Genomic DNA, 25,786 nt, shown 5'->3' on the forward strand with positions numbered 1-25,786 from the left:
GCTAAATCTGTAGTATTTGGTTACAAATTGCTTTAGAATGTATTCTATTCGTCATGAATGCGCTCCTCTCTGAGCTAATAATCGTCTAGTCACGTGAGGCTCAATGAGTTTAACCCCTTCGGATCCTGCGTCCACTGGATGGAAATCACGTGTTTTGTGTGTGTGCAAACCTTGGTGCAGGGATGACGTCAGAGCCCTCGAGATTTTTCTATAGGGGTTTTCCAATTTATTAGTAAAATAAAGCCTGTGGTGAACATAAATTATACACACCCATACAGAAAACAATCATTATTTTTGAAAATGTATTTCTAATAATTACATGAGTAAACATCCAATCAACTTGGATGTTTAAGTCATTTTAACTTAGATTACATTAAACTATCTTTTGAAAAATTTGTTGGATCTTGTGTAACTTTAAAAAGTTAAACTTATTTTGATGAGTTAAAGCAATAAAAAAAAACAATGTCATGACTTATTGATCATGTATTTTTTTACAGGGTGTGTATGTATATGCATAAATACACGTGTGTTTAGATTCATTTCTACAGTGAAGACCAAATAAAGTAGGTATAAAAAATATATATAATCAGGTCTAAGAGGTTAAAGTTTTCAAAATGCTATTTTTATCTCTTTCCCCGCCAGCATTCAAGTTGCCAGCCACCGCCAGCGTTTTTTGTTTTACAAAAATGCAATGGCCCCTAGAATATTTTGTTGTATGAATATATAATCATGTAATATATTAAAAGAACAGCCTTTTTATTATAGCTTCATGCATGAATGTGTGTAAATTTCATTAAAACCAAGAGCTAAAAAAAATCATGTTTTTTCAAAGACTACAACGTGCATAACCAATGCTTTTATCGCCTGTTTCTGCTCCTTTTCCATGTTTTGATCCAGAGACTTGTGTAGGCTACTCTTCCAGAAGATTCGTATTAGCGCCCCCTACCGTATAACAGTAAACACACGGAAAGCCGGAAAAGTATGTGGCAGGGAAAGAGTTAAGCTATGTTAATCTTTTTAATGAAGAAAAATTAAATTTCCTCTAGAGAAACCCGCCAACCCTTTCATCTCTCTGTGGGGGTCTGTACTTATCAGGCAAGTGTACAATAGTTTGACCAGCTTTCAAAAGCCAGTATTGTATCGTGCGAGTTGGCAAGACAAAAAAGAAAAAATGACACTATACCTTTAAACATCATGAATCAAGTGTTCATAGCGCCTCGCGTCCATTCAACAATTTTGAGGAAAAAGTAATACAGCCTTATTTAAAAAGAAAAGGCACATGAAGCAGTTTAATACGGACTTTATTTCCAAATTCACGTTTACAGCAAGGAGTATCAGTGTAAACCAATTAATAAAACACATTACGATAAGGACAATCACAACTGTCAAGCTAGAATGAAGAACTGCGATGAGAAGAGCAGAGGCGGGAAATGAAACGGAGGAGAGAGAGAGAGAGGCCTCAGAACTGGTTAACAGATTACAGAACCGTTTGAAACACATCTAAAGGGTAGAATTGCTAAGAAGGCCTTATCCTGTGCCATTTTTAAACATTTCATCTGATAAGTCTGTTCTTCAGCTTAACCCACACGTCTAAATGCTCAGGTTTATGTTCGCAGCATGCTGTAAAGAGGATGCAGTGTTGGGTTAACAGCAAACAGTCTAAAGCTTCTCACAGGGTCATGTGGCACTAGGCAAGACTTTTACTGATATTGGATTCTGAATGCAAATTTTACCCTTATTTACCTATTTGTTTTGGTTTTTTTAAAATGTAAGATATACGTCTTAATGAGTAATGTAGTTTGAGGCAGCTCAATGTCTTGCCAAATCAGTGCATTCACTTTCAAATGAGCATAAAGCTGCAATGCACTGCAGATATTAAATAAAAAGCTTAGTGTCAGATCATCTGAACGCATTCGTACATTTTACATCGTCCACACAACACTATTAAAAAAAAGAGTGCAACATAATCCTGTATTTTAGCAGGTAGCTTTGTTCCTTTCATCTTCCTCCACTTTTTTCTTTTTTTCTTTTCTTTTTTTTTTCATGTTTTAAGACTAGTTAAACGCTCTTAAAGTCTAGTAAAGGTAGTTATCTAAACAGCTGGACAGGGATGTGGTGACTGTGGCTACTATATTCAAGACCATGAATGAAGTCTATTGCATGCTGGGAATGTGCAGCGTGTGAGCATTGTGGTTTGTTTTGAAGGCTTTAATACTGAGGGAAGCATGGCTATGTTTTAAATGTCCTGCATCATATTTCAGACCAAATGAATCAGCTCTGTGCTGCTGTACATGACTGAATCTGTCTTAAACCAAAGAGAATCTTTAAAACATAGTCAGTTTTCAGAAATGTAGCTGATGGACACTGGGAGGCACTGTCAGCTGATCTGTTCTCAATGCCAGATTTCCTGTAATGAATGTTGTTACAGATATTTTATTGAGTGATTTGAAATCCTCTTGGTCCATTCACACATTCTTTGGAACAGCATTTTATACACAGAAGCTGAAATCCATCAATACAAAAGCATCGTTACCATACAGGGAGGATTAGCTCATGAAAAACCGAGTGATTCCAGTTAGATGGTGCTTGTGCAGGGCAAAACTATTCCAGAGCTCAACTATAAGGATGACATGGTTGTCTGTGTGGCTGGAATTTCAGGAATTGTCACTACATCTTATATTTAGTGTCATACCATTATTTTATTTTTTTATCATGATCATAGTTTTTTTCTTTTTTCTTTTTTTTTTGCCTTTGTCAGAAAAATTGTAAGAATAATGCAATGGCAGATAGAAAGTATCAGTTTTGCATTATAATGCCATTGTTTTCCAACAAAAGTTGCATGTAAAACATCAATTATTTGCATTAAATAAAAAAAATAAAAAAAGATCTCAAATTATCCTTATTGTTGAGCCCTGAACAACAGCTTTAGTTCAACGTTTTGTATGATTTTGTGTTGACATTTGCTTTCTTTTCTGTCAAAAGAGTCACTAGAGGCCAAGCAAGACGATTTCCTTCAGCGATGCAACTTCTTGTGCATTCATCATCAGGACAGATAGGCCTGGAAAATATGCTGAGGTGAAGTATAGATGTAGTTTTGAAGAATAGGCAAAGTCCGGTACCAAAATTTCCAATTCATAATATAAGACTGATCTGAATAATTATGTCTTAATTTGCTTTTATAAAAGGAATTTAACAGCTTTGAATGACTGTAACATGCACTATAGTGGCCTCTGACCGATTTTATTTAAATAATTATATAGCATGCCTCTATTGTTCTTAAATTTGTGTCCTTTACAGCCAGATTGCCTCAAGTTTTACCTAAGAGCGTTTGAAATGTTTGCTTCCTGTCAAATTCACAGCCATTTTCATTAACCGCACCCTCCAAACCATGTAGCATGTTTGCCTTCCTTACTGCTGCGAGTGCATAAGTTATGGTAAAGAAAAACATTCACAATAAGGCAACGAAGCAAATACAACTTTGAAAGCAAATGTCATTGTTGTTTCTTTCAAAAAAGGGGGCATTAAATGAAACAAATCAGGCTACTCAGTGCTGTAAATTACCATTTGGGTCAATACACCACCAGCTCCTTTTAAATTGTAATTTTTTTTCTTTTGATGACACTAAGCCAATAACATCAATACCCGTCCCTCTGTGCCAAGAGGCAAAAATTATTTCACGAGCAGACAAGCCGCTGGGACAACCTTTAGTTAGGAGAAATCCGACAAGCACCTTATTTGAAAGGACTGAAGGAGGTACATTTTTAAATTGATTTGTCAACCGCCGCTCACAGGCCTTGTTTAGCGAGGGAGGCCGACACCTGATCAGCTAGCGTGGACAGTTGTGGGGAGTCGGTCATGTTGATGCTGCCGGAGGAAGACACATTGCTGAGGCGGCGGGGCGATCCGTCCGTGGAAATGTTGGGGGACTTATACACGATCTCAGCGCCGTGGTCGGTGCGCGCTTTGGCTTGCTCTCGGAAATTTAGCTTGTGGCTCTCAATCTGATGGGAGGAAGGGTAGAATTTGGATTAAGTAGGATGGATATGAACAATTAACAGTTTTTTTTTAAGATAATGCATACATAAAATAAAGCTAAAGGTTATGTGTATTGTTTGGGGTCGGTAAAAAAAAATCATTTATATTTGAATATATTAATTAATTAATTTGATCAAAAATACAGTAAAAACATTACGATTTAAGATAACTGTTTTCTATTTTAATAATTTTAAAATGTCATTTATTCCTGTGATGGCAAAGCTGTCATTACTCCTGTCTTCAGAGTCATATGATCTGGTGATTTAGTGCTTAAAATACATTTATTATTATTATCAATGTCAGGATTCTTTGATCTTAAAAAAAAAGAGCATTTATGTGAAATAGAATTTTTTTGTAACATGACAAATATCTTTGTCACATTTGATCAATTTAATGTTTCCTTCCTGAATGAAGGGTCTTGTGTCTGTTAATTCATTTGCAGAGACCGCTGAAACTGTAAGGCTGCCCTCTAGTGGGCCTCCTGTACATGGACAACTTGATGCAATATGGTAAGATGGGTCTTCTATAATTATAATATTTAATATAAACCTGCAGAACTAGTCTTCTTATAGGGATTAATATATGCCTTTTGCATCCATAACATGAGAGGGTATCAGAAATGTACCAAAATATGGTGATTAAGAAGTAAATGCACAAATGAACTGAAATAATACAGTGCTCAAGAAATTATAACTAGCACAGAAGGACATAAAAGCCATGTAATGGTGACATGTCAGTTAAATTGACACTTCATAATTCTAGTAATATACTTACTGAGGCTCTCTGACTTAAACCAGACTGTTCCCTTCAGTGGAGGGAAGGTCAAAGGTCATGTCCACATCATTAGAGTGAACAGCGTCCCCATTAGAGGACTCTTTTGCAGCCTGCGGCTCTGCTTCCTTCCCCTTCTCACTCTACAGTTCACAGAGTTATGGGTAAACAAAACAAATTATTGAGAAGTTGGGTTGGGATGCAAATGATGAAATAAGGTTATGAAGGCAAAAAACACTCACACAAAAAAAACAGGGAATGCTGGGAGAAGGGATGAAGCTGTCTTAAAGGATAACTGTCGCCAAAATGCAACCTAGGGTCTTTTTGTTAATCTACCCGAGGCAAACTTTCGTTTAAAAGCATAATTACAATGGAAATGCCACTTTTAAGTTTGACCGTATTTTCGTTTTCGGTCAAATTGCCTTTTGAATGGGAGTGCTTGGGGCACTTCTATGACAGCATCAAAATTAGCTATTTTTAAAACACTAAAAAGGCTCGACACAACATGAAGCTTTGCTCGGAGTATCACCAGGGGCTCTACACGTGAACTCGAGCATTGACAACATTGTTTGAGTACACAGAGTTTACTAAAAAGAAAGATTTTGACCAACTAGCTGTGTCCGCCGGCATTTTGACAGTCAAAAACGGCCGATCTCCGAATGCAACATAACAGGGAGGAGAGTAAAGATGGAAAGCTCCTAAAGCTTAGTTCCATATAAATTCACGGATAATTTGTTTTGTCGTCAGTGAAAATCAATATTGACCTTGTATTTGAAAAAAGATCCTCATTTAAGAAGCAATCCAAAAATTCAGAGTCAGTTCATTCACATTCGGAGATCGACTATTTTTGACTGTCAAAATGCCGGCGGACGCAGATACAGTGAGTTGTTCAAAATCTTTCTTTTTAGTAAACTCTGTGTACACAAACAATAGCCGCGTTTCCACCGCAGGAACTTTCCCCAGGAACTAGGAACTTTGGGCTGGTACTCGATGTGTTTACACCGCAGGAACCAGGGTCTAAATGAAGTTCCGGGTAAATATTTCCCCCTCCGATAGTCCCTGCTCATGAGGTAGTACTTTTTCAAAGTTCAGGAACTTTCAGGGGTGGGACTTGTGCGCTGCACAAGCTGATTGGTTGTGTTCACGCCGCATTTTGGTTGGATGGTTTATTTTTAACCTCCCTTTTAAAAAAAATCTATTGCGGTTCGTGTCGTGGCTTCATGCAGTAAGAGTTGTCTGTCTGCAAATATGGAATTTAATAAAAAAAACTGGTGGACTGGCGACGAGTTTCAGGCTTTATTAAGGGAATTTGTGGAAGAGGAAACTTTCTGCGCGTTCGTCCCAGCCATCTCACGGTCAATGTCCGCAATAGCTGATAACATACAAATTTTATATCTAACGTTAGCATTGCGAGCTACTGAACACGCTTTATCAGTGCTCGTCTCTTTTCTGCCACAGCTTTTATTATTAAGTCATTATGTTTACACATTGCCATCTATTGCAAGGCAATCCAAACCATGTTACAAATTTACTATAACAGGATTGAAATAGCGCTTTGAGGCTAGTAACAAACAACTATTTACAAGACTATTCACTATTTATGATTGATAGACGGGGTTAAGGCTTTTTTTTAAGCGTATTTGCGAAAGAGGAAATTTTTGCGCGTTTGTCCCAGGCATCTCACAATAACTGATAACATACGTTGTATAATTTTATACGCATACGAGCTTTCTGAACACGCTTTAGTATCAGTGCTCGTATTTTGTTTTGTTAATTACCTCGTTAGTAAACCAATACATAACTGCAGCACAGTTTGAATCTCCTCCATACTTATTATAAATGTGGCGCTCAAAACTGATTACTGTCCGTCGCAGACTGGGAGGAGCAGTTGCGTGCAGTTTACCTTCCCGGTACTTTAGACCGCGGTGTAAACGCAGAAAGCAACCGGTCTGGGGCAAAAAAAGTTCCTGGGAAAAAAGTTCCTGGGACAAATTGTTCCGGGTAATTTCGGTGGAAACGCGGCTAATGTTGTCAATGCTCGAGTTCATGTGTAGAGCCCCTGGTGATACTTGAGCAAAGTTTCATGTTGTGCCAAGCCTTTTTAGTGTTTTAAAAATAGCGATTTTTGATGCTGTCATAGAAGTGCCCCAAGCACTCCCATTCAAAAGGCAATTTGACCGAAAACGAAAATACGGTCAAACTTAAAAGTGGAGTTTCCATTCTAATTATGCTTTTAAACGAAAGTTTGCCTCGGGTAGATTAACAAAAAGACCCTAGGTTGCATTTTGGCGACAGTTATCCTTTAATACTTATTATTACTTAAATATTTCCAAGTAAGAGTGCTGATCTGTCTTCCGTACAGTATATGACATTGTTAAAGGGTTAGTTCACCCAAAACTAACTATAAGTAACTTTGCAACTCCGTGTCAACTAACTCTCATTAGAGTATTAGTAGACTCACTGCTTTATATCTGCTAACTCTTTATTGTGATGCTCCTCCAACAAACATTCAACTTAATATAAGTAACTTTGCAAGTACATATCAACTTATTCTTAACCTGAACCGTGACCTACTGTAACAGTGAGTCTACAAATACTCTAATGAGAGTTAGTTGACAAGTAGTTGCAACGTTACTTATAGTTAGTAGAATGTCTAAAGTGGACCATCGAAATAAAGTACCAAGTTAATAAGCCTATATAAAATCATGGAACTGATCTCAGATTAAACTTTTTCATGACTCAAAGAGAATTCACAAAGACATTCACCAAATCCAAATCACCAAATTATAACCATTAACTTTTATCTGCTAGAAATAGTTCTTAGATCAGCACTCCTAAACGATTCCTGAATGTGAACACATGAAAGCAACACTCAGCCAGCAGTTTTAGGTTATGTGTGATAAAAACAGACACAGAAGCAGAAAATTACTGCATGGAAAAATAGTTAGCACTAAGAAAGGGAGCATTAGACAGTGTAGTGATCTTGAAAATTACTGAAAATATGTTCAGTAGAGAGAGAAGATGAAGGAGAGCAAGATGCCCAGATGCTTTTTTATCACTCAGTAGATCCTGTGCTGTACTTTTATTTCATTTGTTACATATATAAAATCATCTTGATTCATTGATTATGTAAATATATATGTAATTCGTTAGCACCTATATTTAACAATCGATACCTTTTATAGGCTTTGTGTTGTGATGACTAAATTAATTCAGATTTAGTAAGTTTTTATAAAGCTGCAAATATTTTCAATTAAGGAGTAGTTCATCATTTACTCGCTGTCATATCATATGATTTTCTCTCTTTGGAACACACTGCTTTTGAAGCCCAACAGGCCCTATTCATTTTCATTAATGGAGTAGAGCAGCCAGAACATTCGGATAAATGTCTCCTTTTGTGTTCCACAGAAGACAAAGTCATGCAGGTTTGGAATAACGTGAGGCAAGTAAATGATGACAGAATGTTACATTTTGGATTAAATAAACATTTAAATAGATAATGGACCATGGGATAATAAATAACAGTTGCTCTAGATTAGGTGGTTTTCCAACCTTGTATTTAAACACACAGTCCAATTAAAAACAGTAAATCTAAAAGGCAACTCAAAGAAGTTGGTAAAAATCTGTGCAAAAGAAGTACACTGAAGTCTGCCAAGCAGGAGGAAGCATGCTGATCATAGCAAGATCTAACATGAAGGAGATTTTCAACTGAGTAGTGCAGATAAAAGAATAGATAAGTCAAACTGCATCATGAAACATTGTCTTATGCATTGGAATATTTTTGTGAATTAATTCCACATCTATATTACAAATAATTAACCACATTATTGCACATTTGTGACTCCTTTGAGACTTGAGGTGTTGTGCTTAATAAAGTCAAGAACATACCCTTCTCGCTCCACCCCGAGGAACATGTCCAATGTTCTCCAGAGATCCAACCTTTGACTGGGCTTTGAAATCCAACTTCTCAGATTTGATCTCCACATTTCCACCTCCTAAAATACAGATAAAAGTGTAAAACATTTGTAGAAATCTTGGAAAAAATTAAATAAATAATGCTCTGTCAAATAGAAATGAAAAAGAAATTATATTATTTTATAGTATTATATACAGTGATAAAGGCTATGTCGATTGGCATTGCATTATAAATATACATTATCCTTATGAAAATACCCAAGATGTCTTGAAGAACACAGATAAACTATAATACTGTCGCACAGTGTGTAAATTCTCTCTGTTTAATAAGTCAAAATGTCTCTATATCTGTGTTTATTCTGCTACGTCGATCACTGGATATCTTTGTCCACATTATGGATTTCCTGGATCGTCCTAAGTTTTATTACTCTTATGGGTCTCACTTTCAACTTTCTGTGCCCTCAATGTCGAGTATGATTGACACATAATTACATGTGAGAGTTTAGCGCTCCATAATGCTCACATCGTCCTATTTTGGGTAAAAATAGAAAAATATACTGCTCTCTAAAGATATTTGAAGAAAACTTATGGATTATTGTATGTTTTTATCTGAATGAGCATACTTTTGTACTAAAAGCCCAGAGGGATGTAAAACACAGAAAGGCGTCAGCAGTTAACATGAACTACAAATACCCATATATTGCGACACTATAATGATATTTAATTTTTTAAATATCATGGTTGTCGTCAATATCACAACACCCCTAATCTGACTGAAATCTTACCCGGTTTGTGACGAATGTTGTCCTTGGAGCCGCACTTTGCTTGAACGTTGCTTAGGTCGATCTTTTTGTGCACTATCTGAACCTGAAGCACGAGGAACAGATAAGAGTCAGTCATCAACCAGAGGGAATGAATAGCATGCTTAGGCACCTGAGGAGCTGATGATCTGGAGTAGGAAAATGGCCATTAATCACAACAGCAGGGTTCATGGGACAGAGAGGAAACTTGCTTCCACTGATAGGCCACCACAAAATGTGGTGATTACTATCTATCTGAATACGTCATAGAGGGCATTTACACTTGGTCTTTTCATGATCAGATGTAAAAAATTTGTAAATATCTTCTCAAATAAGTACATTTAAATAAATACATTTCCCCTGTCCCAGATGCCGAGTCAGAAAAGAGATTCACTCAATATATGCATCACTCACACAGTTACAGAGGGAAGAGAATGCAAAAACATCTGATTTACTAAGACAAAATTCAGATATAACTACATTTACATCTGAAGGTAATACCAGTGCTTGTAAGGCAAGAAAACAAACATTTTTGGTCAAATGATCCTGAGAAGGAAAAAAGAAAAGAAAAAAATCGCACATCCAAGGAATAAATGATCTAGTCTGGATAGTCATTAAGTCAAAAAGAATTGCAAAAAAGTGTGAGCAGAAATGAGGGATTTGAATATGCTTTGCCATCACTGTAATAATAACGCACATGCTCAGATTCAAGCAGTCAAGTGAAGATCCATATCCCTTGGAGTTTATTCTGCATATCTGACTACCTGAGACCCCTAACAATCTTCACCATGCATGCAAACTGTACAGCAGCACATCTGCAATGCAGCAACACTAGTCAGCAATCCAGGTGCATCACATGGAGGAACCAAGAAGAACCAAATGCATTGCCTGTGAAGGATAGCCCTGAACTAGCTAAACCTTTATGAAACACTGATGGCTTTAGTTATGAATCTGTTCACATTGTAATGTGAATGTTTAGGCTTGGTAGTACTTTTTAAAAATAGTATTTTGTCTAATCTCTCAATCTAATTTATTCTAACAGTTTAAAAATAGACACTGTCTTTTTGACTGTGTGGGTGTTTGGAAGATAATACTTGACATGTTGATGGAGAGGTACTTAAAAGCTTTGACTGGGTAATGGGTATTTGTGTCAGGGTTTCATTCGTTACAAGAGGTAAATATTGACATTGAGTGTACAGAACTGTCTTTGAGAGATTAACATACTTTAAACTGTTAGAAATATACAGCAGTCATTGTCAAAGCTTGAGGTGTTTAAATTGCTAATTTTTGATCATTTCAAGTAGAATATCTTATGTAACTTAAACAGCAATTGAGCGATACCCTGAGGGAACTGTTCCAATTCACAAATGTCATGTACATTTTGTTTGTGGAGGGGTGTATTTTCAATCAGAAACACAGCTGAAATATAATTCTATATTTGGTTGTTCTTCTCTTTATCATTTTCTACATTAATTTACAACTGTATCTAGTGTTAACTGCTTCTAACTACAGTATTTGTCTGAGCGAGTTCTAACCCTACCAGTTACTCGCATTACCACCTCCAGGAATATGCTTGATATATTGTCTTTGGATCCACATCTAGACTGAACATTAGACAAGTCAATCTTCTTATGAACCATATCCACATGAACAATATCCACATGGAAAAGGACAAGGAGAGTCGAGGGCTATGCTGGTAATCTTGACAACCGAACCACCGCGGTTGTAAAGCGCCACCGCGGTGGCCGAGTAGCGCCGGCTGTGGTCCACCAAAACACTTTTTTTTGTATGTGAATGCTGTTTTACATGAATATTATGACACGAGTGAAGCACAAAGCTTTGTTTACAAAATAAATAATAGGTTAGCAATTAAATGTTACATTGCAGCCATGGAAACATTTGGATACATGACGAATGAGAGAGTTGTGCGTGAGCCCATACATGTAAGCTTTGTCGGCTTTTTAGTCTGTTTTGCGACCTGGTCACCCAATTATCAGATTATTCCACTGGACATGGAATCTCTTGTTTCTTTTCCCAAATCTTCACTCACGTCTCACCCATTTTCGAAGGGGATTATAAACGTTTCTTCCTTTGGTTCACTTTTAAGTAGGCCTATTATATCCGCATTCTTTACTGTGGTAAAGTTGAAAAACACTGTAGGAAAGATAGCCTATATTTTTACTTGTACGTCAAATTCTTTTTAACACAGTTTGTGCTAGTTATTAGACATGGTAAGGCACGACAAGTTTATTTGTAAAGCACGTTTCACACACGCGGTTGATTTTAGTTTCGCTTTCTCTGGCAGCGCAAAATTAAGCATCGCTTAAATGTCTTGCCCTTGTGGAAGATAAAATTCGCTCTTCAGACCTTTTACAACAAGTAGAAAACATGAATATATTAGAAATGAGAATGACTGTCTATTTCCTGCTCGTGTCCCACATCCCTCTCAAAGCGCAGAATGGTAGGCTATATCACGCGTCTTTGTGTGGAAATATAAAACAAAGATTTTTTAAATATTTAACTTTATTATGTTATATATATTATTATATTATATATAAGTTAATATTATTTACTGTTATTTATTTCAATGCTTTACAGACTTTAGTGTGTTGTTTCATTGACGGAAGTGCTCAAATAAACACGCATGGCTGTTACGAAATGGATGTTTGAGCCTTGTTTATTATTATTTTATTTCAAAATGTATTTAATTGAGGTGTATAGGCCTCTCTCTCTCTCTCTCTCTCTATATATATATCTATATACCTGGTGCTTTGAACTGAACTGCAGATCCCAGGTTCTGCAAAGGGGTTTGTTCTACTGTTAAAGACAGTTTTCTTTTCTGGTGACGTTCTTCCATTTTACAACCAACTTTCCCCAACATGGATAAGCTTGATTATTGGATTTTCTGTCAAGTACCTTCCAGAATCCAAATATCCATTAAACATCTCCACTCAAATATCTATGATGATTGGCACTAATTACGCACTAAATGTGTCCCAACCAGCTGGTTTTGTTTTCAGACCTTCTAGACGTTTGATTTTACCAGTTGAAAAACATGTTGTCAAACATGCATGACAGAATTACCTTCCCGCCTCCAGGTTGGTGTTTAATGTTCTCAGTGGAGCCGATCTTGGACTTGATGTTCTTCAGGTCAGGCATTGGTGCAACAGGAGCGATCGGGGCGCGAGATCTCAATGAACCAGGTGATTTGGGAGGGGTGCGTACCACCGCTATTTTCTTCACCTGCTGTCCAGGGGTGGAGGACCGACTGGCCGGGCTGCTGCAACCACTACGGTCTGGGGTTTTAGGTGAGTCAGCTGACGGTGAAAAACAATAAAAGACCAGAATATTTTCTTCTGTTTTTGCTCTTCTGATTTTCTTTTTACTCTGTAGTTAATTATCTTATAGGAAAAGTTTTCACCTTCCAGCCTTTCTTTGGCATGTTAATATGTAACAGCTTTCATTACGTTTTGTGTAGTTTTATTATTCCAGCTGTGCAGATTTTTGGCAGGACCCACAGTATTTTACAGTAAAACTTTTGATTGGCTCCCGCACAAAAGAGGCTTTTTTACCTCTTTCAATGGACCCTGGTCCTGTCTTTCGCTGCTCCATCCGTGAAGCAGCTGTATTTCACAAATCAAAGTGGTACAAATCAGTCACGCAAATTCTCTATAAATAGAGAATCATTCCCTTGTGGTCTCCCAACCTATTTCTAGTAGGCAAATACTCTGTACTTCCTGAACACTAGTTAAAGGGTTAGTTCTGTGGTCATTTACTCTCTTATATTGTTCCAAACCTGTATTAGTTTCTTTTTAGTTTTTTCATCTGTTGAACACAAAAGAAGATATTTTGAAGAATGTTGGTAACCAGACAGTTGATGTAGCCGTTGAATTCCATAATAGGAAAAAAAATACTATGAAAGTCAATGGCTACCGTCAACTGTCTGGTTACCAACATTCTTTCAAATATATTTTTTTTGTGTTCAGCAGAAGAAAGAAACTCAAGGGTGAGTAAATGAGGACAGAATTTCCCTTTAAGTGGTGCACAGTTAAATGATAGGAAGGTGAGCTGACTTTTGCAGTTTGCCATGCAGTGAATACACTGAACCACATATACTTGCTTATGAATTTATAATTAGTGCACTTTTGTTTGCATACAGCGAAACTGAATGTGGATTGGGTTTATGGCATGGGAGAAAGTATTAAAAAAGCTACATTTGTTATAAATTGTGAAGACAACGTTGCCTGAAAGTGCTTGGCTCACATAATAACATTTTTGTTTCCCTCTCAAACTGTCAGAAGGGGAAATTAAATGTTGAGTCACCAAGTACAGTATCCTTCCTTTTCATGGTACTAAATAAAGATTATTGTGGGGACCTAGAAAAGATGCATCTAAAAATCACTTACCAGGCATTTTAGTGCCAACCCCTTGGGGTTTGGCACCCACTGTCTTCGTCTTGGCATCTCCAGCCTAAATATGGACAATTAAAGCAAGAATCAGCTAATAGTATATCTCTTACTTTTTAGAATTACATCACAATTCAAATGCAATAATACACCAAAACATGACAGTAAAATAAATTCATTAACTTTTACTGTTACTTAACTTCTGCTCTAGTAATAAGGATGTTGACGTTGTAAAGTATCTCAGGTGCTGTAAACTGAATCGCCTTCATGTTCATAAACAACCCTACTGACATAGGCTTTTTCTTGCGGAACAAAAGCTCCTGGACTGTTGGGTGTTTTTACAGAGTTTGCGGAGCCTGGACTGCTAAAGCGGCACGGTGGAGTTGAGGAGGCTGAGGGCTTTTTGCTGGGGATGCCTGAGACTGAAGACCCTCTTTAAGGGGGCAGAAGTGGGTCTAGCTTTTGCATGCCGGGTTGTGGTGGGTATCTTATGTTTTTTTGTTTGATAGGGTGATAGAGTTTTAAAAAAAAGAAAAAGTAAAACAAGAGTAAAAAGCAATCAGTAAATTATCTTAAAAAAATGCATTTAAAAATAAAACAAAAACACCAAATAAAATGCTAAACTAAAACTGTAGATGATTTAATTTTTAGAAATGTAAAGGAAATTAAGTGTAAACACAAATTAACTTATGAAACAGTGACTCCTCTCAGTAGTGATGTATTTTAACTAATCAGACTAACAGCTGTTTTTCAGACGAACCATAATATCACCCGTGATAACAGTACCTTTTTTTCAGGAGTTGCCCCAACTCCAGCCTTGGCTGTAAGAAAGGAAGGAACAGTAAGTGCAAGCTCATACATTGATGGTTTTAGTTGCCTGAAATCAAGACTTACATTTATCAAGATGTCGATCTACTTGATTCAAAGAAGGAAAGTTGTTGTTGTGTTTTTACATCAGTACTAAATGTGATACTAAATGTAAAGTTGATCAGATGTGATGTTGAGAGTCCTGTTCCCAGAAGCACAGATTCCTGTTTCAGTTTTTATGTTTGTTTATGATAAACATTCAGAAACAAACATTTATTACAAAATGAAAATTCTGTCATTGTTTACTCACCCTCATGTTGTTCCCAACCTGAAAAAGTTTATTTCTTCTGTAAAACACAGAAGTATATTCCAAGTTTTCTAAAGCCATTCTGGAGCTTTATAGAAACAGACCAAAATATTATTCTTTTTTTTATCAGAGTTCATGTGGGATTTTTTTATTTATTTTTTATCTCTGATTCATATTTTAAATTAACTGATGAATCCAGTTCACAGAAAAAAATGAATGATTCGTTCATAATGTGAACTTGTCTGGTTTCAGCTCTCACAATTATCTGTTTGCTATGGTTAAATAGTCCATTGGAGATGTGAAGATATTCCTTGAACACAGTCACATGGGTTTGGTATAACAGGAGGGTGAGGAAAATGATGGCAAAATTACAAAGACCTTTTTTGGCATCAGTTGATTTGTACAGGACCTTGTTTTATTATTTTAACCTTGTACAGGGAAACAACAGTAGATTTTCTTTTCCTGGAGTAAATTGGTGTGCTTGCAAGGCAGCAAAAGAGTAGTGTTAAAGTTTTAGCTTAAGGTTTAATAAATAGGTAAAATAAAATGCACAATCAGAGCTGTCACTGTTGTTGACATGATAATGAATGCACATCTTATTTTCTTTTGCCTTTGCACAACAAAAATCAACACATAAATTGACACCTTCTTCACAATTTCTCAATCTGATTAAATAACCATAGGTAAAAGAAATCCAATTACAATTCAGTATGCAAGTTTATGCAAGTGATGATCAGTTGCAATTCAGAATGCAAATATTAAAATGTCATCATAATAAAAACATTTTTTTTAAGTATTATTATTTTGTCTTATTTCTTTATTATGTATTTACTTGTTTATTTATTGTTTATTGCTAAATTAACAAAGTTTTTAAAAAAAGGTAGATGGCTAAAATAAATACAAAAATTGTGAGAAGTGCAGAATGATTCATGAATATCAATATAGTGTTGCCTTGCATGCACCAAACTTAGATTGTTGAGCACCAAAAGATTGCCTTAAGATGGTTTGCAACAGTAAATGTTTCACATTTTTGAGCTTGTCTGATCTTTTTGTAGGAGATGTCCGCACAGCTGTGGGAGACATTTAGAGGACGTTTGTCTTGAACCCAGCAGCAAATGCTGATCTTCTCCTTTCAGTATGTGTTATAGTCAACCCCATCAGCATGGGCCTCTGGGTCCAATTGGTTGTTTAATAAAATGGACATCTTGGAAAGGAGTAGGCCCACAAAGGTAATGCACAGTTCTGTGAGTGATACATTCAACACACATCATGCACAGGTGACATGCAATACAGAGGGACAGGTGAAAACTGTGCCAGCATTAACAGTCAATCAATGCAGTTAGTCACAGACAAAAGCGGAATAACACTGACCACACACAGAGAGGGAATGAGAAGAGATAGACACACAGGGCATAAAGGATCAAGAGAGAGAGAGAGAGAGAGATTTTGTGGCTACAAGCAGCCCATTTCTTCAACCGAACACGTTCTTTACGTTGTGTGCGCTTATAAGAAAGGGTGCTGCGTAGTTCTAATCTACTATAAAAAAGAAAAGGAAAGGAGAAATAAAAAGATTTGTGTGGGGTTTGGAGGAACAGAACGGAAAACAGACCTTTGGATGGGACACTTGCTTTTCTGGCCGGAGCAGCATCTTTAGAGGGGGTTTTCTGAAGTTTAGGAGCAGATTTGGGGGAAGGAGTGGCAGCGGCTGTAGTGACTGGTTTCTTAGTTTTTTTGGCAGGAGCTTCTTTGACAGGATCTGCTTTGCTTGGTGCTTTTGTGGGCATTTCTTGGGCACTGGGCTTAACAGCATCTTTAGTTTTGGCATCATCAGGTTCAGGTTTGGCAATAGATTGTGGTGAGGTAACAGACTGGACCATATCAATGCGATCATTATTGCTCGTCTCCAAGTATGTCTCCTGCTTGATCTCTTTTACTTCTTTAGGTTCTCTATGTTCCTCTGCTTTAGGCTCCATCTTGGGTGCAGCATCTTCTTGGGAAACAGGAGGAACGGGGGTCTCATCTTCTTCATGTTCTGGTTCTGGCAACTCTACTTCCACTTCTTCTTCCTCTTCTTCTTCCCGAGCATCCGTTTGGAAGTCTGTAAGAGATGATTCCTCTTGGGTAGGGTCGGCGGTAGCACTGGGAGAAAGAGGTGAGCCTGGATCCATCCTGCATGAGTCGGGGCTCTTGCTTTCCGGCGGCGTTTTGTCAGAGCTGCACTCCCAGCCCACAGGACCACTTTGATGATTGGGATCCTGAGGTTCTGTGTAGTCAAACGATAGGCCACGTTTTTTAGCTTCCTCTGGGGTCATGGGAAGATGAGTAGGGATTTCATGTTCATTGTAGTCTTTCTGGGTTGTCAAGTCTGGGGTCACAGAACTGTGCACCAAGGAAACTCCTGTTTCTTCCTCTTCTGTGTCACTAACCTCCTCTTTGTCCTCTTCTTTATCCTCTTTCATGTTGATAGCACTTATAGGTGCTTCTTCCACTCCGAAAGAACCAGAAAATCTCTCAGACTTTTCTTTTTCATTCTCTTCTTTCTCCTCCTCCTCAGAACCACTGGGACTATGATGGTCGGAGATCTTATCCGATGGACTCCTTATCACCTGACTGTCAAAGCCTGTGATTCCTGAACCCAAACCATCAGCAAGGGTTGTTGGCAATGGATGTGGGAACATTGGTGATTCCCGTGGGCTGACAGAGCTCTGTCTTTCCCCATTCTCCTGCTCTCCATCCCCATCCACTGATGCCGCACTGCTCCGGCCACTCTCTGGCAGACTTCCGGGTGTTAACTCTTCTGATGACATGGAAGGCAGAATGATAGGAACAGCCACAGATAACACTCCAGAATTAGCAACACTCAACCACCCTCTCTCTACAGTCAACATTAGAAGCAGAGAAAGAAAAGGAATCAAGGAACTGAAAGGAACTAAAAGCACAAAACCACGTAAGGAGCCCGAACACAACACAAAAGACAAGTTTCTGTTTTCATGACAAAAGTTAAACAGTCCAAAAATCTGATTTTACACACTAAACTTTAAGTTAAAGGCACTTTTACACAATGCTTGCTAATCTAAATTAGCGAGCAGTAGGATGCAACATGGATTGTACCAAAAAAATGGGTAACTATATAGTTGGCAAAATGAGGGATCAATTAGGCTGAAGGGGTTATGGGATCAGTTCTTATAAAAGTGCCTCTTCACTCACTCAATCACAACAAAAACAATCAAAACCAAAAGCATAAATATCAACTGGCCAATCAGACCACAATATTCACAATGACCCACAACATCTCTGTGAGCTTCAGTGTGTAAAGCATTGATGACTGGTAGCAAAATGGCCAATGAAGCAATGAATCAGCGAATTGTCGATTTGCAAGTATAATTTAATACACTGATGGAAACTTTTGCATCTGATCTGAGCAGTAAAAAGCATTGTGCTGTGAATGCATTTAAATAACTTTTAATGCATTCAATTATAGCTGTATTTGAAAGCCTCATTATTTTCAGACTTTTCATTTTCTCAGATACAGTGATGCAATATAGAGCCAATATAAACAGATTTATTTAGAAAGAATATAGAAGTGGTTTCCACTGAGATCTCATATGCAGTGAAAGAATGCATCTGTGGTGGTCATGAGCACATTGTTTGCATGTAAATCCACTGAACTTTTTCACACTGCAGGTGGATAAGGGTGTGGAGAGCCCACCATACCTTCTCCAGCTCCTGCTGTCCCTCCTGAACAGTCAAAATTGTGAAATCACATGGAAGCAAGTTAAAAGAACAGATGAGATATGAAGAACATTAACAGCAGCACTGGGATTCTTTTGTCCAGTTTGGTAGGTTTCCGATTACAAGAAACTCAATCTTGAGTCTTGATCAATACAGATCTATTGTCTTCTAAACATGCTGAATTGTGAATTGAAGTGGCTGGCAGACAAGCACAATACTTATCAACCTATAAATCACAGGAAACAAAGCAAAATGTTTTCATACATTTAACCCTTCCCCTATAACTTTAAGTAAAATGAGTCTATCATATGAAATAAATGGGGGAGAGTCTACATTATATATGACTTGATAGACATTTGATCTCTCTGGCAGGTCATAGAAGCATGTTAAGTGAACTTTGTAGCAATTAAAGTTGCAGACCCATTTCAGCAGTACTGCAAACATCAGCAACATGTTCTCTAACCTGAAATATTCAGCTTATGGCTAATGGTAGTCTAATCCATTTACATCACTCCCAACTTCATAGAACCATAGCATACAACATACGTGATGCTATCTTAATGCCTTTGTCTCAACTAGACAGCCATTTCTCTGACAAGATCGATGAGTTTGAGGCCTTGGGAGATGAATGATAAATGAAGTCCATTTACTCAGACCTTGAACTTTTGTGAGGTAATTATATCCTACGTAATGGCAGAAGAAGGTCTTACTGTTTTTCTTGGGGCTATTTGGCCAAATGGCATTTTTCTGTAATTCATCTGTAATTTTAACTTTAAAGTCAAATATTGCAATTAAGGAAATTTAAAGCAAATATAGTGTACTATGAAATCCACATAGTATGTCTCTCTTTTGTGAGAAGTACTGTTATGTGAGTCCTCCAAATAAACCCAAATGTGTGAAGAACATGCGAACACATCTGTATCGCGAAGTACAGTGCTCTGATTTCACTTTTTTTAATATTCACAATTTTAAATATGTTTGGCTGTTACAAGCTGGGTGCCTTAAATCAGCAAATGACAGTGAAGTGTTTACGACAGAAATATATTAGCACTTCCAAATGTACAATATTAACAACAATAATTAGAGCTAAAATGACTTGCGGTTTAATAATAATAATAATAATAAAAATTATTATTATTATTATTCCATCCTATATCATGCCCAGGTCATGGCATCAGACAGGTACATGCATCTATGCCATTAGTGGTTTGAGCGCTTTTCTTATTTACTCATTTAACAAATGGATGGTCTGGGCACTACAATTTAGTGTTGTACTCGCCCTGCCCAGAACTGACATTATTCTCTTATGCAAAAAGGAAGGGTGAAGTAGACCTGCCTAATTGCTCTTTGACAAATATTCTGGGCTTTTACTGGCCTTGAATCCTTTAAAGAGTTAGTTGTGTTGCTTGGGAACATTACTTCCTGTTGCAGCTGCATTTTACAGCCTTGAAGGCATGCAATTAGCTTTCAGTGTTTTTTTTTTTGTTTTTTTTTGTTTTTTACATCAGCAAATCACAACATCAGCAAAAAATCAACTCAACTAAGTTTCCAAAAAGCTTCTAAAAGCATGGCAAGGTCATTCCTGAGAGGATCCAGATTTATTGCTCGTCCAAAAAGGCAATGGAATTGTCACTGTTCTGTTGGCAATGCTAATAAGGACTGCTTTTTGGGAAAGCAAAAGCAAGGCATGAATTCTTATGTTAGTGTCAAGGTTCCCACTGTTTTTCCATTACTTTTCCTGTTGTTCATTATGATAACATATGATGTACTTCAGATGCATGTCAGTCTCTAAAAAGACACACAAAAAATGGCCTGAGATTTGAATGTGGCTCAACGGAGGATTTAGCTTTCTGAGCCTCCATTCATGGCATAATCACAGAAATTATTTTTTACTATAGCTAATATCTATGACATTTGAAGTTTTATTACATGTCCATACCATTTTCAAGCATAGAAATAACTTTCAAAAATCTCAGATTTTTCCCAGGTTTTCCATGACTATGGGAACCTTATGATGTGCAATTAGGAGAATTTTAAGAGAGAGAAAAAACTTTCATGTTATGCATTCAAAATAAGAACTGCATAACTGCCTGGAAGGGCCCTCCATTAGAAATAAAAGCATAGTGAATGGGGAAAAGCAGTAGGTGTGGATGATAAATGGCTAAATTTGTATCTAGCACTCTCATTTGTCCACTGAAGGGGAAATATGAGAGGCTGGCTTTTATCACCAAAAAAAAAAACATTCATGTGTCAGTTATTAAATGAATAATTTCAATAACAATTATGCTGAATTATTTGTATTTTTTTTATTAGTACAATATAGTAGTATTTTCAATCTCCTTACGCTCTTCTAGTCTTTTAGGGAAAGGATGACCTTGATGCATCTTAGTATGCTCTTGAGACGAGAGCTATAACTGCAAAAACATAATTTTCTAAGGGGCAAACCAACTCTCTAAAAGTCAGTGTTATGTTGTTTTCCAAACTTTATTTTACCGAATTTGTCATTTTAGAGACATTCTGCTTCACTGACTTCTGCCAGCACAATTGAGCTGGAATTTTAGGTTTCTGGTTGATAAGAAGGTTTCGTTTGTGTTCTGTGAGGGAGCCTGGGGCTTGCTGAAAGCTTGTCAGTTGTGCCAGAACAATCCAAAGCAGGTAAGACAGATTACCCTTTTTTTATAAACTATGACCTATTTCCTCACATCTGAGCCTCATCCAACTATACATCATAAACTATACATCATAAGAAACATAGTAAGAACTTATCTACGATCAATGTTATATGCACAAATTTATTTTTAAAAAACTATTGTGAACAGACAATTCAGGCAGGAAACATGTCTTATAGAAGCTATTTGTAGATTAACTTTGTTTTCCAACATTTGAAGACATCTCATCATTTATCCATGTGTCTTCCATAGTTATCTGATGGTGGCATGGTTTTTACACATTTTTAACAAATACATTTCCTTGATTTTTCCATGACTTTTTCAGTCATTCATGATTACAGGATTTTTAAAAATGTATATTTTTAATCATGGCAAAAGCATACACAGAGCATTTTTTTTTTGCCAACAAAATACTTGAGCTTAGCTAGATTATATATTTCTACAATTTTTCCATGTATTTTTAAGATTTTATTTTTCTGACTTTTCCCAGGTCTAGAAATCACATTATTTTTTGTCAGGTTTTCCATTGACAGACTCTGGTTGGGATTCCTTAAAATGTAACACAATCACCGTGTAAACTGTCTCTCTAAAGTTGTGATTGTGATCTTTATCATCATTCAACAAATGGAAAATAAAGTCCAACAAATAAATTCTACATGACATTTTGCAATTGACCTGAATGAATGAATATCTTCACAGACATTTGAAACCAACACATTGCTGAGTGGTGTCACTGTCAGCATGTGTTGGGTTTCTCAATATGAGACGAGACATAAGTGAGAAACACACTGTCATGAGTATCACTCAGCTCTTCTGTGCTTTGTGGGGAAAAAGGGGATTTTCAGACTTTCAGTTTTTTCCTTCTATATAGTACAGTAACTACAGTATTTCTTCCCTCTTTATACAGACCTTTCACTGGACCGTCACCTGGTCCCATATGTGCTGCTGTCCCGTTCTTCATGTCTCGTTGATGTCCGTCATTGATGGTCATGTTGGCCACACCAGATGCTATGTTGTTCCCAGGAGAGTGCTGAGAGTCACCCACCTGTCCAGAATTCATGTGGTCCTGATGGTCCATTTTGAGATGATTTCAGTCTGTATAGTTAAAACAGAAAAATAAGCATCAGGAGGTTATTGTGTCAAAGAGACAAATGTGCTGCATTGCCTTTAAACCCCAATATATTAGTAGTAGTATGAATGTACATAGACTTGCACAGACGTATATACAGGGGTTGGACAATGAAACTGAAAGACTGGCCAATACGCCCATATATGCGCAGCCTGGTGGTTTTACATTCCATCAGTAAGAGCAGTGTTTGAAGGTTGAATTAGCAGAGCAATAGCACAGGACTGTTGTGTTCCCAAAGCATGGAGGTGGATCAGTGATGGTTTGGGCTGCAGTATCATGGCATTCCCTACTGAACTTGATGGGCACGCCACTGCCAAGGATTACTGAACCATTCTGTAGGACCATGTGCACCTAATGGTTTAAACATTGTACCCTGAAGGGGGTGACATGTATCAGCATGATAATGCATCGATACACACAGCAAGTTGAACATCTCCCATGGCCTGCACAGTCACCAGATCTAAATATATTTGAGCCTCTTATTTTGGATTTTGGAGGAGCAAGTCAGAAAAGCTTTTCCTCCACTAGCATCACATAGTGACATGGCCAATGTTCTGGAAGAGGAATGGCTTAAAATCCCTCTGGCCACTGTGCAGGATTTGTATCTGTCATTCCCAAGACAAATTGATTCTGATTGGCAGCAAAAGGAGGCCCTACACCATAGTACTACATTACTGTGGTTAGGGTTGCGCAGTATACCGATACAGGGAAAATAACGGTATATATTTTATTTAAAGCCATATGATATCATGATTTAGCTCTTTTCGGTACTTGATACGCTGCTGTTCCGAAGTTAACCGCTAGGTAGCAGTATGCTACCCAAACTGCCATGAAACCGTCAAATGTGGCAACATAGAGGAACAAAATGGAAAAAGCAGGTGAATCTTCCTCAACACGCCCAAAACGAATTAATAAAAAAGGCAGTAGAAGTGAAATTTGGAATTATTTTGCGTACAAAACTGTTGAAAAGGTGAAACAGACTTTACCACACCAGTCTGCAAGCTTGGCTTGGGAGGCAACACATCAAACCTTGTCAAGCATCTGTCGCTTACCCATAAGGGGTATTTTTATACAAAAGCTTATAGATTTACTGTATGAGTTAGCTGGTAGGTTGGTTTGTTGTTAGTAACCTTTAACTATGATAAAACTATGATGTTAGTTAGTTAGTCAGGCAGTTAGTTTGTTAGTTAGGCGGGGAATTGTTCACAGACGTGACAGATGGCTGGTTAAATGAATGAGGGATTGATGGCACTGGGATTTCCTTTCCTCTTAAAGCATACCCAGAGAAAAGAGTATCCTGTTATTTTACTTATGGTCACTGATGTGCTGTGTCGTGTGTGTGTCTGAGTGTGTGCTTCCTGTTACAACTACGAATGTGGTTTTCCTTTTAGCAGTTCTGCTTTATACTTTGAACAAAGTAGATTAAACTTATGTAGTCCCAGCAGAGCTATTTGTAAATCCACACTCGAGACAGTAAAGTGAACACTCTCATCCATCTCCTTCACACAGGACGCCTATAAACATGAATTCTATTATTGTTGAAATGGAATAGATGGCTTACATGCAACATTGTCACATCCAATAAATCCTTTTTGTCAATGACCCACGTGTATGTAATCCGACACCAGAATGATTTGCTTGTGCTCTGAGATCACACAGCAAGGTCATCTGGATGTGGGGGTCATAATGAAAACCAAGTTGTTTTAGGCAAGTGCTGTGTCGAGCTGAAAAAGTGACAAAGCTGCAGGGGTGGGTTTACATTTGTCAGTTACATCATCTTTAAAGTCAGCAGTGACCAGCAGGAAGGAACACCACCAGAAGCCAAAATGGCTTTTTAAAGGGACAGTTCATCCAAAAATCTAAAATCTTTTTTCATTAGTAAACCCATATGACTAAGTACGAGTGGAGCAATTTATGTTTGTTGTGGCCTTTTTACACTTGGAAGCTTTGGTTCCCATTTGTTGTAAATGCACGGCAAAGAATATGGAAAACAGTTGTCAAATTTACACCTTTCATGTTCCACAGATTCATATGGGTTTGGAACAACATTCATATTTTAGTTGAACTATTCCCTTATGCTTTGAACCTGAAGGTGTTTTGTCCCCAGGCCAGTAGGGATGTGCCCAAAGCCGAAATCGGAAAGGCACGGAAAATGATAAACGAATAGATAGTAAGGAGAGGTGACTGACAGGACGATGTCAGAGGATTTGGTACGCAACAGATCCTGACCGTCATTGACAAATATCTTATCTTGTAAAATGCCTGGTCAGTACCGCCGCTCCCTAACAGAGTACGCGTGATCATGAATTAGAAAGTGAAAGTAAAATACGAGTGTACATTCAAAAGCGATTACAATACCCTGCATATTGATGGCATAAAAGCAGCCCGCAAATCATATACAATACAATTACCAAACGAGGGGTGTAACGATACCCCCATGCTTTGTGTAATGGTAATGAGAATGTTTACAGTCAGAAAAATTCATTATATGTAATTCTGTGTGTTAAAAAGAGGAAAATAAGCAATTTGCTTTAATTCATAGAAGTACTTTAAAAAAGGGTGAAGAGCACATCATAATTCATGCCCATAAATAGAATAATGGTAAGAGTAATAGCACTGTGATTTCCTGATTGAATGATCTATTAGCGATTACTTTGGTCTTCAAGTTAAAGAGTCATAAGATGAGGCATCAGCACAATAACGTGTCAAAAACGGCATTATTTAAAAGTTACTCTGCTCATATATTGTTGTACCTTGTTTTCATGTTTTGCTATTCAAAGTTTGTGTTTAAGAGTTCGCCTGTTGATCGGGAATCGGTTGACTATGCCTGGCGTATCGCAAGGGACGCGTGTTGCTCCTGTTCGTCCATTATTACACTGGACGTGAGGGAAGTAACACCGTGTCCTGTTTTTTATTATTCATTATTCCCCTTTCCAGGTAAAATCTGTTTATTAATGCATTTTATGTCTGTATTTATGTCCTCTGTAGTCTAAGAAATAAGCTAGTAGTCAAATTTGTCTGTATAATTGTTATTGCTTTGAGTAAGTGCTGCTTAACGTAAGCTCCACTATAGTTATTTTGCTAGCTGCATCACGTGGTGTACATCGCATGGCGGTGATGGACAACTATACGGTTCATGTGCAGTGTTCAGCACTTAAAGAAAAGATGTGTTTAATGATAAATAACTGGGATATGTTATATTATTTTGTGTAGTT

At 37.4% G+C, this 25,786-nt stretch overlaps 1 protein-coding gene across 4 annotated transcripts in view; it reads right to left on the reverse strand.

The window, feature by feature from the left end:
• Positions 1 to 1,284: 1,284 nt before the first annotated feature.
• maptb (microtubule-associated protein tau b) overlaps positions 1,285 to 25,786 on the reverse strand; it is a 49,844-nt gene continuing 25,342 nt past the window's right edge. For 2 of the 4 annotated variants that reach the window (XM_082183969.1, XM_082183970.1), the window contains 10 exons: positions 22,352 to 22,537; positions 18,756 to 18,779; positions 16,651 to 17,838; positions 14,714 to 14,748; positions 13,928 to 13,991; positions 13,094 to 13,144; positions 12,606 to 12,838; positions 9,507 to 9,588; positions 8,695 to 8,801; positions 1,285 to 4,001 (listed from right to left, as the gene is read on the reverse strand). In XM_082183969.1, coding sequence (XP_082040095.1) covers positions 3,786 to 4,001; positions 8,695 to 8,801; positions 9,507 to 9,588; positions 12,606 to 12,838; positions 13,094 to 13,144; positions 13,928 to 13,991; positions 14,714 to 14,748; positions 16,651 to 17,838; positions 18,756 to 18,779; positions 22,352 to 22,520 — 2,169 coding nt within the window. In that variant the 5' untranslated portion in view covers positions 22,521 to 22,537 and the 3' untranslated portion in view covers positions 1,285 to 3,785. Of the gene's footprint in view, positions 4,002 to 4,809; positions 4,950 to 8,694; positions 8,802 to 9,506; positions 9,589 to 12,605; positions 12,839 to 13,093; positions 13,145 to 13,927; positions 13,992 to 14,713; positions 14,749 to 16,650; positions 17,839 to 18,755; positions 18,780 to 22,351; positions 22,538 to 25,786 lie in introns of all 4 variants that reach the window. The other 2 variants (XM_082183972.1, XM_082183971.1) reach the window with 2 other exon arrangements.

The sequence above is a fragment of the Leuciscus leuciscus genome, assembly GCF_965113295.1.
Source record: "Leuciscus leuciscus genome assembly, chromosome: 1".
In the NCBI taxonomy this organism is placed as follows: domain Eukaryota; kingdom Metazoa; phylum Chordata; class Actinopteri; order Cypriniformes; family Leuciscidae; genus Leuciscus; species Leuciscus leuciscus.